The following is a 13,185-nucleotide window of genomic DNA, read 5'->3' as shown; positions in this document are numbered from 1 at the left end:
CAGAAGTACCTAATGTATGACGGTACTTAGTTATGACCTCGTGCACGTAGGTAGTTAAAGTCAAAGATTGAACAAAAGAGTTCTCTCTTGACTAAGCAGTTGACATTGAGATTTAACCATAGCAGGGTTATTCTCAATTAAGGAATAGTTAATGTTTTATGATGAAAACATCTTTATATGTTTTATGCTTGGAAAATGTTTATATCTCAGTAAAAGGTTACTATAGAGATTTATAATTTAAGTATGATCTCTTTATTGAGACTTATGCATGAGAGTCAGTTTTCTTTCTTAAGTCACTCACTAGGCTAGCAAGCTCACCCCGTTTTCAAATGTTTTTCTTTCCTCCATGTAGCAGTAAAATCCTCAGGAGGTAGCTCTACATCTGTTCTGTCACTCAAGGACAAAAGCTATTGTAACCGGTCTGCTAGGTGGTTATTGTAAATATTGTACACATGTTATAGTTGTTTATATAGGGACTAAGTTTATGGTATTGGGACTTATGAAACTGGTATTGTAATCTCTGTAAATGTTGTGTTTAAACTTAATGATGTTAACCATAGAGGCATCCGCTGTGTATGAGATTACATGTTGGTATCAGATTATTTTCTGCTAGAGTTATTAGGCAGTAAGTATCAGCAAAAGGGTTGATAACTGCTGTAGTCATGTCCTTACTTAGGCTTAGAGAGTAGTCTGGGAGGGGGTGTGACAAATTCAAAAGGATAAAACTTAGATAAAATCTCTCTAAACTTTAAATATCAATATTTAATTACACTGAAGTTAAATAGTGTTGATGGCATTTTAAGATAAAAGAAAGTGATCATCACATGTAGGGAGTACTTTTTTGCTAAAATGCTAAAAGAAATCCATTTTTTTACAAACTCCCAAATTGAACCGAAAATGATGCTAGGTAATTCTATTTCCCAAACTCAAAATGTTCCATATTTTAAAGGATGTGATAATATTCAGTTGCTTAATGTCATTTGCGATATTTCTTTAAAAAATAATGATAGATGGCCCCTTGCCATTGTCAGAGTGCAACTAAGAGCATGTTAATTATCCATGTTGTCCCTCGTACACCATTAATGAGGATTTAGAATGGCAAGTAAGAAAACAAAACATGAAAAAGAGCATGAGCGTCGAGAGAAGAGAGGGAGTAAGAGTTCTAGTGTGTAAGAGATTAATTGAAAAAGAATATGAACGTCGAAGTGCTAGCATGTCGGATGACTTTAATTTCTTATTCATTAAAATTGCGAAAGACAATATAGATAACCTACTCATGCGTTCCGATAATGATAAGGAGTCATATTACATCATTTTTAAAAATTAGGGCCAAGGATATTACTGTTGCAGAATGAAAGCCATTTGAAAAATCTAAAAAAATATTCCATCATTTTCAAATTTCGCCACATTTTTTCCTTGTCTAAGTAATGTCTAGCAAATTTTGAAACCATGCAACACGTGACTTTATTATACTTCCTGATCATTTTTTTTTTTTGGACGTAAAGAAATGGTGTTCGTGAAGTGGGTTTCACTGATCACTAATATCTTATCAATATTATCGAGTGAATATTGAGTGCTTGAGATCCAATATAAAGAATTTTACAGAGGAATTCTTTATATGCAACTTAAACTACATCTATTTTTATGTGATTATGTCAAAATATTTTTAAAATTATATATTTTAAAAAAAAAAATTTATCACATGACAATTATTTGTAATTGAACATTTAGATGAGTTGAACAGAGATGATGTGACTAAGTTGTATCTATCTTTTCATGCTTACTTTTTCCCACTTCTCGATACATTTTGTTGGATAAATTATTCTTCTTCTCAAATAAAAAAACTTTTTCAAAACATTTTATTATAAATTTAGTGCTAAACATTTTTAGATATCTATTTAGTCTCGAATTTTCAAAAGTGTTGGTTGTTTGGTTTTTTAATTTTGTATCAAAAAACATTTCTAAAATTTCAATTTTGTGTTTAATTTTTAAAAGTTTGGAACATGTATAAAATTTACTAATCACGTTTCAAAGTCTAAAAATCTTTGAGACATATACAAAACTTAGGGGATGTTTGGCCCTCAAGTTAGGTTGAGTTGGGTGGGTAAAAAAAAACTCACCCACCGTTTGGTTCACCAATTATTAAAGTGGTTTATTATCTCTTTATTTGGGTTAACTCATATTTTTCACCTCGTTATTCGCATCAACTCTCCCAATTACTCTTTTCCTATAATAATTACCAACTCAACTCAACTCCGCCAAACGCCCCCTTAAAGTTTAAGGAATAAAGTAATAATTTACCATTCTAAGTTTTTAATATAACAATGGTGTGGGTGGGGGATTGAACCTTCGACCTCTTGTACGGGTGATAGTTGGTTCGACTTTACCGATTTTGGGGCCAACCAAGAACCAAACTCAACCAATTTCTTTTACAAAGAATGGATCCAAGCCAATGTCCAACAAAGAACATAACCAATTGATTGGATTTATTTGGACCAATTTATTGTTGGTTTGGATATCGATTTATCAAATTTTATTTTTTTTATCCAATTTTTTATTTTTATTTCTATTTTGTGTTTGAATTTATCCTTTTATGCTAATTTAAAAATTAAAATTGGACCTTTTTTTTATAAATTGAAATTTAACATTTTTGTTTATCTTTGGCACTTTTCTAAATAAAAAATATACACGCTCCATAATAATTGGTCTTTTCCTTAACAACAAATATATATGCACCATAATAATTAAAATACTAAAGATACCTAATGAAGAGTATATATATACCATTGGTTCGTTCGATTTTGATTGATTTTTCCTACTAAAGAACCGATCTGAACCAACCGTTATCAGTTTTCTCCAAATACAAACCAAGATGTCCAATTTTATATTAAAAAACCAAATCAAACCATTGGATCGGTTTGGATTGATTTGGATTTTAAGTTTTTCGGTTTGTTGTTGCACTCCCAACCTTTTGGATTAGAACACTTGTCAATATCATTGAGCTAAGCTCATTTTGGTGGTAGAGAACTTACCAATTTTTAGTAGTTCCTGGATCTTTTAGGGAAAAAAACTTTTAGCGCTACGCTATTATATACTTCTTCCATTCAGTATCTAATATGTCATTAGATAATATATTATTTTATTTCATGAGCCTCATATAATTGTTAAATACTTATTTTATAGTAATAAATTTAGGCAGCAAGAAAACTTTCTCATACTAATGCAGTACTTGAAACTTTTCCATCTTTTAGCTTAAAAAATATGAGCTTCAATTTTAAAAATATATTCGCCTCTATGTTATCATTCTTTTATAATATAAGATTTTCTTCAGTATAATAGGGGTAGAGAGTTTCGAACTACAGACTTCTCGATCATTAATACATTTATATCTCAGTTGGGATATGTCCACTTTAATTTTATAATATAAGAACTGAGGTAATATATTGAATATATTTATACTAAAAAGGAAAACAAATTGAGATTAGGAATCAGATAAGTTTGGAAGATTTTTGTTTCTTGGGAAGAAATGTAAATGTAGGAAAGAGCAATGAAAAAAAGAAGCTGAAAATCTAAAATTTACTAAAAGGTTATAACAGAAGAATTTTTAATTCTCTATTTTACCCTTCATTTTTAAATAAATTTTATTATGCCCCCAACTTTAATTATTTGTATCGTCTCTCTTCTGAACATATTTTTTCTTCTTAGGAAGAAAAGAAAATCCAAGAGGCATTGTCAGGTAGGAGAGAGAGAATTTTTCATGGAAAGATAACATTTTTTTAGTTCCAAATGCTAATTTATTGCTGATTTCTTAAAAAAGTTGTTATCTATAACATTTATACTCTAAATTTTGAAAACATATTCACATATTTTAATTTTTCGTATGAAAATCATAATTATTATTTAATTAGTTTTTAGAAATTAATTTTGAGGGACTAAATTTAAGATTTGTTGAAAATAAGAGGACTAAAATTGGATAACTAAAAGTATAGAGATTAAAATTGAATAAACTTCATAGTATGGAGACTATAACGGTATTTTTACCTAAAATGTAAGGGGGTTTTATATAGATGAACCAAATTTTAGGGGACAATGAAATTTTCCTTGCTTTTTGAAAATTAGATTTTTTTAGTTTTGCTAACATCAAATTCGAGTGAGAGTACCAAAATGAACCTACCCACATGAAAAAGCTTGTCGCTCTCTTGCTCTCCCTTTCTTCTATCGCTTCCTTTTCTCACTCACAGAACACTCTCCTCTTTCTCATTGTCTCGTTGTCTTGTTGTCTCGTTGTCTCGTTGTCTCGTTCTCCTGCTCTCGCTCTCGCTTTGAACTTTTGTTTCATAGAAGTTGGTTGGAGCTGCTCTCCACACTCACACCTGGAGCTGCTCCTGTGGACTTGTCCAAGCTGGTGTATGGTTTCATCGAAGTTGGTTGCCGTAGAAGAAGAAGAAGGAAAGAGAAAAAAAAATTCGAAGGAAGGATAAATCCGCAATTTTAATCATCCATGACATCAACAGAAAGTCAATTAACATTGTTTTTAGAAAAAGTGGAGTATTCTTTATTTTGGAACTCTAAAATAGATCAACCGTTCAATTTTCTCAAAATGTAAAAATAATTGTATTTGTACCTTCTCTTTTTTTTTTTTCTTTTTTTTTTTTTTTCTTTTTGGCTTGTTTTACTCTTTAAATAAAAAGACCTTTCTAGGTAAACACGTTAAAATTTTATATTTTTGTATTTTTTTTCTTTTTCAAGATTATTAAGATATTTGTTTAGTTACATCATATATATTTAAATTTTATTTATCCATCTATTTCTATAATTTTTTTCTTCCCATTCTTTACTTTTATTTGTGTCAAATCTTTCAAATTTAAACTTTATTATAAGCATTATTCATTAAAAAAAATGTTATCTTTCCATTAAAAATTATATGTTTCGGAAAATTTCTATCACAACCAACAATTATCATATGAATAACAATATTTCATCAATTAAAATCAATCAATCAAAATTTAAACTTTATCATAAAAATGTCACAAACAATTTAAGCCATATGTATCTTTATCTCATTTAAAGATATGTGACACATTTACAACCATCAAATAATATAATAATTCATCTCGAAAACAAAACGACATGAACACATGGTACATGTTCACCAATGATTCTCTCAATGTACATTGCAAACCCAAAAAAAAAAAAAATCAATATCTTCTTCAGCAATGATTAGGTGCAGTCTAAGGTGTACTTAACACATACATTCCTCTTTCTATACATGGTAGAAAAAAAATCAACTAAAAAAAATCAACTTTACTAAAAGAAAAATTTTGCCAAATGGTAGATTTTTATTGGATGTTGTCTCAACTGCACAATGGATAGGTGTAGATTTCTTAACAGTCATGAAAAATGGCCCATTTGAATGGCCTTTAAATAACCTACCCCAACATGTGCCAAAAACCTCAAGATACTAGGTTATGAATTTTATTCTCATGGCTCAGTTCTTAAAATCCCTATTCTCTTCCTCTTTCTCTTCACATCCAATCCTTCCATCTCTTCTCATCCTTTTGACCCTCTATCTCCACTCAAGATTCAAATCTTCATCTCCACAATAAAATCCAAATTCAACAACATCACTCGTGCCTTCACTTTTCACTACATCGGCATCGATGAGCCAAACAAACCTGCTGTCCTCTCATGGCTAGCGAATCCACGTTCCCCACCTCCGCCACGTCAAGCTTTTGCCATCATACGAGCAAACAAACAGACTCATGAGTTTGTCGTGAGCTTAGCCAATGGCAAAGGTTCAATAATATCGGAGCACGTGTACCAAGGTACGGGTTTTCCAACACTAACCCTAGAAGAATAATTAGAAGCGATCGAGTTATCGCTCAAACACCCACCTTTGATCTAGTCAATTAAGAAAAAAGGATTGAATTTTTTGGATGTTGTGGGGTCTGTTTTTAGGGAAATTTGTATGGATGACCCAACTTTTAGGTCCAAAATGTCAAATGACCCATTTTTAAAAAATAATGTTAATTGACCCTCTGCTTACGTCATCACGGTATGCGATTACATGAATTGCCCCTGATAACCGTCTCGCTCTTGCTATCTATTCATCTTCCATGATGATGTGATTGTTTATCACTTTATGATTGATTTGACAATTTTCACGAAATTTGTCTACAACTTAAAATCGTTAACACACGGCAAAATATGTAATGGTGAATTCTTTAAAATCTAAACGTCATTTGAATTGTCATTTTGTTGAACAAAGATTTATTGAATGAGGTTTTCCAGAGCGGAGTTTTTGGGAACCAAACAGAGTTTTCAGAATGGGCTTTTCAGAACAGAAAAAACTTTTCTTGAACTTGGTTTCATTGGTGTTTGTAGAAACGTGGTCTCAAAAAAGGTATGTAAATAGATATTGTAAATAGCATAACGAAAGGGGTGTGAGAAAGAGCGACAAAGAGAAAGGTGGAGAGAGAGAGAGTGACAGCGAGAAAGGTGGAGAGAGTGATATTGAGCGATAGAGAGAGAGTGTGATTGAGCGATAGCCAGAGGCGCGAGAGCGAGAGAAATTGGGAGCGAGAGTCGCGAGAGCGAAAGCACTTGGGAGCGACAGCGAGAGAGATCCATGTGTATTACTATCTACTTAATAAAAATTATTCTCTTGCTTTGTAAGATGAAAGAAAAGTGTGTACTAATTCGATACGGAGGTCATTAGGATGAGAACCAAAATTCGTATGTTGGAGGAGAGCTAACAGAAATCGTTGTGCCTATTACCTTGAAGTATGAAGAACTTAGAGCTCATATTTAATTGCAAATGTAAGTTGCTCAGAGTTTGATGTTGTTATGAGAGTTAAATATAAGCTTGACTTTGAAGCCCCTCCACAGTATATACAGAATGACGGTGATGTTTACTTCCTTCTTTATCGGGACGATCTTTCTAGAATTCAACTATATGTAATACTAAAATCATACCACGACGAAAATGTGAATATGAGTCAGGATGGTATAGGTGTAGATAGACAATACGAGGCATCATATGAGCTTAATCGAGAAGGATGATATTACATTGTCTATGAACACTCAGCCATCAATATTATCAATAGACAATGACAACATTAGTGCAGTGGACTTGGAAAGAGAAACTCAATGTAACAGATCTGTACTTGGTAATGAGAGATCAGCAGACTTGAATTTTATGGATTGTGGTCCTTCAGAATAGCGTGATCCTTTCGTGGTTGATAATGAAAGATCAGTAGGATTGAATTCTATGGACTGTGGTCCTTCAGAGGTGCATAGACCTGTAGTGACTGTTACTGAGAGATCAGCAGGATTGAATTCCATGTCTTCATGTCGTAGAGGGGAATTGATTTTTCCTAACACCTCTTCATCCGAGACAGATGTTGAAATTGGTCAAATTTTTTTGAGTAAGAGTGATTTAAAAATGAGATTGTCTATTCTGTGCATAAACAATAATTTTGAATATAAGGTAAGAAAGTCAACTAAGTCTTTGTTTACTATTAAATGTATAGAGGATAATTGTAAATGGAGCCTTCGTGCAGTTAAAATTTCAGGGTGTGGCATATTTAAGATCACGAAGTATATGCGGTCGTACACATGTTCTATTGGAATTTTAAATCATGATCATAAACAAGCAATGACTACGGTAGTTGATAAACTAATCAAAGACAAGTTTACAGGCATAGGACATGTTTATAAACCTCGTCACATCGTTGAGGATATGAGGAAAGAGTACGGAATAAACATAAGTTATGATAAGGCATGGCATGAAAGGAAACCGCTTATGCTCTCGCCAGGGGTACTCCAGAAGAAACGTACGTTGTCTTACATGCATATGGTGAAGCGTTAAAAATGGAGAATCTAGGTACAAGGTTTGAAATCTAACTTGAAAATGATGTCCAATTCAAGTACATGTTTATGGCATTAGAACCTTGTATTAGAGGTTTTTCAAGTTGTCAGCCTGTGATAATTGTTGATGGATCGCATCTGAAAGGAAAATACAAAGGACCATGTTGGTCGGCGTCTCCATGTATGGTAACAACCAAGTTTACCCACTAGCATATGCTATAGTGGACAACGAATTTGATTAAGCTTGGAAGTGGTTTATGTTGAACTTGAAGTGTGCCATTGGAGAACCCCCTAACTTGGTGTTCGTGTCCGATCAAGCAATATCTATTGGCAATGCCATTCGTGTAGTTTTTCTCACAGCATTTCATGGATTGTGCACCTATCACCTAGAAAATAATATTTTTTTTCAACTTTAAGGACAACATGATTATTGGGATGTTCAAGGATGCAGCCAGGGTATTTCGCATGTCAAAATTCAAAGCACACTAGGACCAACTACGTGTTTTTCGAAATGGTGCAGTATCGAAATATTTGGAGGATATTGGTCTTGAAAGGTGGGCACGTGTTTACCAAACAGAACGAAGATACGATAACATGACGTCCAATAGTGCAGTGTGTTTCAATTCATTGACCAAAGAATATCGACAGTTGCCCATAATGTGCTTATTGGAACATGTTCGAGGCCTCATCCAGTCATGGTTTTATGAACGAAGAAATTATTGGGCATCTCGAATGACGTCACACTCAGACTACTGTGAAAATCGATTAGCAACTAAATGTGAAAAGGGCAGACGATATCTAGTTGAGCCGACTGATTGTTATGGGATCCATGTGCGGGACAATCGATTAGACGGTATTGTGAACCTCCATACGAAGGAATACACATGCAAGGAATTTGACTCACTCGGTATCCCATGTTCGCATGCAATTGTGGCTGCGCGAGAACGAAACATCCACATCCATGGTTTATGCAGTCCATTCTATAGCATTGACTCCCTCATGGCTGCTTATGCAAAGCTCGTAAATCCACTCGATCACATCTAAATGGAAGAGGCCTCTGGGATATGTGGAAAAGCATATTGCACCTCCACAAATAGTGGTATAGGTCGGGCGACGAAGAGTACAAAGAATACCACCAAGAGGAGAACAACACAGATAAATAAAATGTGGTAGGTGTGGGAACTACGGGCACAACCGGAAAAACTGCAGGGAACCGCTCACGTCTGGGCGACCTACTGATTCTAATCAAAATGATTCAAAAGTCAGTCGATTGTAATTGTGTATGTGCCACTTGTCTTTGTAATTGTCTATGTGCCACATGTCTATGTAATTGTCTATGTGCGACTTGTCTATTCACGAATCCTCAAAATTGTAATTTTCTATGTGCCACTTGTCTATTCACAAATCTCTTCAAATGTATCGCTTATCTCACTCTCCCTTTTATAAGGTTAATTAAATTGCTGGTTATTCGTGAACAATTCTGGAAACGTCTCGCTCTCGTCAATCTCGCTCTCGCTAATCTCGCTCTCATTAGTCTCGCTATCACTTGTAATATCTTTTAAAATGTCTCGCTTATAAGTTTGATTACTAAAGTTTTTCTATTTATGAATCTCTTCAGATGTCTCGCTTATCTTGCTCTCCCTTTTATAAGTGTAACTAAATTGTTGGCTATTCGTGAACCATTCTGGAAACGTCTCGCTCTTGTGAACCTTGCTCTAGCTAATCTCGCTATCATTTGGAATCCCTTTTAAAATGTCTCGCTTATAAGTTTGATTACTAAAGTTTTTCTATTTGTGAATCTTTTCAGATGTTTCGTTTATCTCGCTCTCCCTTTTATAAGTGTAATTAAATTGTTGGCTATTCGTGAACCATTCTGAAAACGTCTCGCTCTCGTGAATCTCGCTATCACTTGGAATCCCTGTTAAAAATGTCTCACTTATAAGTTTGATTACTAAAGTTTATCTATTCATGAATCTCTTCAGATGTCTCGCTTATGTCACTCTCTCTTTTATAAGTGTAATTAAATTGTTGGCTATTCGTGAACCATTCTGGAAACGTCTCGCTCTCGTGAATCTCACTCTAGCTAATCTCGCTATCACTTGGAATCCCTTTTAAAATGTCTCACTTATAAGTTTGATTACTAATGTTTGTCTATTCATGAATCTCTTCAGATGTCTCGCTTATCTCGCTCTCCCTTTTATAAGTGTAATTAAATTGTTGGCTATTCGTGAACCATTCTGGAAACGTCTCGCTCTCGTGAATCTCGCTCTAGCTAATCTCGTTATCATTTGGAATCCCTTTTAAAATGTCTCGCTTATAAGTTTGATTACTAAAGTTTGTCTATTCATGAATCTCTTTAGATGTCTCGTTTATCTCGCTCTTCTTTTTATAAGTGTAATTAAATTGTTGGCCCATTCTGGAAACGTCTCGCTCTCGTGAATTTCGCTCTAGCTAATCTCACTATCACTTGGAATCCCTTTTAAAATGTCTCGCATATAAGTTTGATTACAAAGTTTGTCTATTCATGAATCTCTTCAGATGTCTCGCTTATCTCGCTCTCCCTTTTATAAGTGTAATTAAATCTTTGGCTATTTGTGAACCATTCTAGAAATGTCTCGCTCTCTTGAATCTCGCTCTAGCTAATCTCTCTATCACTTGTAATCCCTTTTTAAATTTCTCGTTTATAAGTTTAATTACTAAAGTTTTTCTATTTATGAATCTCTTCAGATGTCTCGCTTATCTCGTTCTCCCTTTTATAAGTGTAATTAAATTGTTGGCTATTCTTGAACCATTTTAGAAACGTCTCGCTCTCGTGAATCTCGCTCTAGCTAATCTCACTATCACTTGGAATCCCTTTTAAAAGGTCTCGCTTATAAATTTGATTACTAAAGTTTGTCTATTCATGAATCTCTTCAGATGTCTCGTTTATCTCGCTCTCCTTTTTATAAGTGTAATTAAATTGTTGGCTATTTGTGAACCATTCTGGAAACGTCTCGCTCTCGTGAATCTTGCTCTAGCTAATCTCGCTATCACTTGTAATCCCTTTTAAAATTTCTCGCTTATAAGTTTGATTACTAAAGTTTGTCTATTCATGAATCTCTTCAGATGTATCGTTTATCTCGCTCTCCCTTTTATAAGTGTAATTAAATTGTGGCTATTCGTGAACCATTTTGGAAACATCTCGCTCTCGTGAATCTCGCTCTAGTTAATCTCGCTATCACTTGGAATCCCTTTTAAAATGTCTCACTTATAAGTTTGATTTCTAAAGTTTGTCTATTCATGAATCTCTTCAGATGTCTTGCTTATTTCGCTCTCCCTTTTATAAGTTTAATTTAACTTATTGGCTATTCATGAATGAATCTCCTATATTCATGGTAGTTCTACACTAACAATTTAAATAACATGTCAGTAAAATTACATAAATAATATACATAATATACATGTACGTCAATAATATGGAGTGTTTGTCCACAATTGACATGCCAATTTCATCCTATAGTCAGTGATCTTATCCTGAGTTATTTCAGATAGGGCATTACCAGTCACTAAATGTTCTAATAATTTCACAACAAATATTCCACAATCTAACAACCCATATTGTGTATTCGTAGAGGTAGGTTGAGATATCTTCCAACGAGATGTTTTGATGTCTGGCTTCCAACGTTTCAAGTCACAGTAGTGAAGAAGCGATGGTAGGGTGTAAGTCAACGGCTCAAGGAAAGACTCCAGCTTCTTCTTCGATGTCATGGATGGTAGTGAATCAAATACGAACAACTGGTCTCTATTTAGATCGAATGCTATCAACATCCAATGTTGATCGATGTTTGTTGTCGTATATACGAAGTCCACATCTGACCACTTGACATCGAATTTACCCATGACATAATCCGGTAACATTTCATCCCCCATGCTACGGCAGCATCCAAAGTCGACTTGTTCTTAATATATTTGTAGATCCCATCTTGAGAATTTAGGTGACTCTACACGGCGAAAAGAACATTAATAACACATAATAGTCAACCAACGTATTCCTATTCAAAACTGTAGTAAATGGTTACTGTTATTCTAATTGGCAAGATGGTGAAGCGAGTCATACACATGTCTGGTTGTCTATAGAATTTACCTTTCATGAACTTAAATAGGATATTTAGGGTCTGCATCAAGAACAAGATATACATTAGGAGAGGGGAGTAAACTGTATGTACTTGGTAAAAAGGACAAGGATCGTAAACTTACGTCACACTCAACCCATGAACTTGGTTCAGTCAATTCCTGAAAAAAGGATTTGGATAATGGTTGAACTGCATTTTCTTGAACCTCGTTTTCCATATTCTTATCGGCAATCCAGTTCACCATCTCCTTGAATATAGCAACTGGAACCTCATGCTCCAAGGAGTATTGGATCGTCGCTTTAAATTGTATCGTAGGTACCCTAGGGAGAGGGTACTTAATATTTGGACGATCTAAAGGAAGTTGAACCTTAATTTCCTTCTCTTTTGTTATTTTCTTTTTTAGTTCAATGGGAGGTGTGTATTTATCAACGACCTTTCTCTTACGTGTTGTTTTTCTACTCTCAACTATAACCTACAGAAATATAACAAAATGGTGAACATGTTGAATAAAAAATATAAAGAAAGAAATTTTTTAATCATATAATGATCATACCTGTGAATCGAGATATAAGGTGTTAGAGGAGGTCACGATATCAAGCTGTACAGATGAATTAAGAGGTAGAGGTAGGATCGGTGACTTAGGTGGAGGTGGGGTAGGTGACTTAGGTGGAGGTGGGATAGGTAACTTAGGTGGAGATGGGGTAGGTGGGATAGATAGAGGTGGGGTAGGTGACCTACATACAGGTTGGGTGGGTGACTGAGATAGAGTCGGGATGGAGGACATGTTAGCATCATGGCCTGTCTATGAAGTGGGAGGCCTCGTCGCTTCAAACACTGTGGAACCCTTCATAGACTGTAATAGAGACAAGATAGTTGGCAATTGTGCTTTCATGTCTCTCATGTCTGTCTCTAGGTTCGATACACGGGCATCTAAGCTCGATATTGAGCTGTCAATGCTCCGTAGGACAGAACACTCCTCCTCAGGCTCAGGACGTACGTCACCCACCAGCACATCATGAAACATATACTCGCTAGGGGTGTAAGTAGGCTAGTGGATGTTTTGGTCCCCATCAGATTCGTCGTCCCTCACTTCACCTTCTGAATTACCCTGTTGTTCACCTTCCTCATCTTCTGAACTATTCTCTGAACTACTGCCACTCTTTGAACTACTAGAGCTCTCTGAACTTTTGATGTCAAAGTGTGC

General features: G+C 34.7%; 2 protein-coding genes across 2 annotated transcripts; one reads left to right on the top strand and one right to left on the bottom strand.

Annotated features, from left to right (window-relative positions):
• Positions 1 to 7,657: 7,657 nt before the first annotated feature.
• LOC150032109 (uncharacterized) lies at positions 7,658 to 8,913 on the top strand. The gene is made up of 2 exons (XM_090308396.1): positions 7,658 to 7,835; positions 8,390 to 8,913. The coding sequence occupies exons 1-2, from the start codon at positions 7,658 to 7,660 to the stop codon at positions 8,911 to 8,913; spliced, it is 702 nt and encodes a 233-aa protein (XP_090164522.1).
• Positions 8,914 to 11,316: 2,403 nt separating this feature from the next.
• Positions 11,317 to 11,778, bottom strand: LOC150032108 (uncharacterized). The gene has a single exon (XM_090308395.1). It carries the CDS (start codon positions 11,776 to 11,778, stop codon positions 11,317 to 11,319), a length of 462 nt encoding a protein of 153 aa, XP_090164521.1.
• Positions 11,779 to 13,185: the final 1,407 nt, after the last annotated feature.

Source organism: Benincasa hispida, chromosome 12 (genome assembly GCF_027475165.1).
Source record: "Benincasa hispida cultivar pf3 chromosome 12, pf3_genome.v1.1, whole genome shotgun sequence".
In the NCBI taxonomy this organism is placed as follows: Eukaryota; Viridiplantae; Streptophyta; class Magnoliopsida; order Cucurbitales; family Cucurbitaceae; genus Benincasa; species Benincasa hispida.
This window is presented reverse-complemented; position numbering and strand designations above follow the sequence as displayed.

Bases quoted from the DNA above. Each gene is read 5' to 3' on its own strand.
- LOC150032109 (XM_090308396.1), top strand. From the start codon at position 7,658: ATGACTACGGTAGTTGATAAACTAATCAAAGACAAGTTTACAGGCATA. The intron at 7,836-8,389 runs GTACGTTGTCTT...GAAATGGTGCAG, and splicing joins AGGGGTACTCCAGAAGAAAC to TATCGAAATATTTGGAGGAT.
- LOC150032108 (XM_090308395.1), bottom strand. From the start codon at position 11,778: ATGGGGGATGAAATGTTACCGGATTATGTCATGGGTAAATTCGATGTC.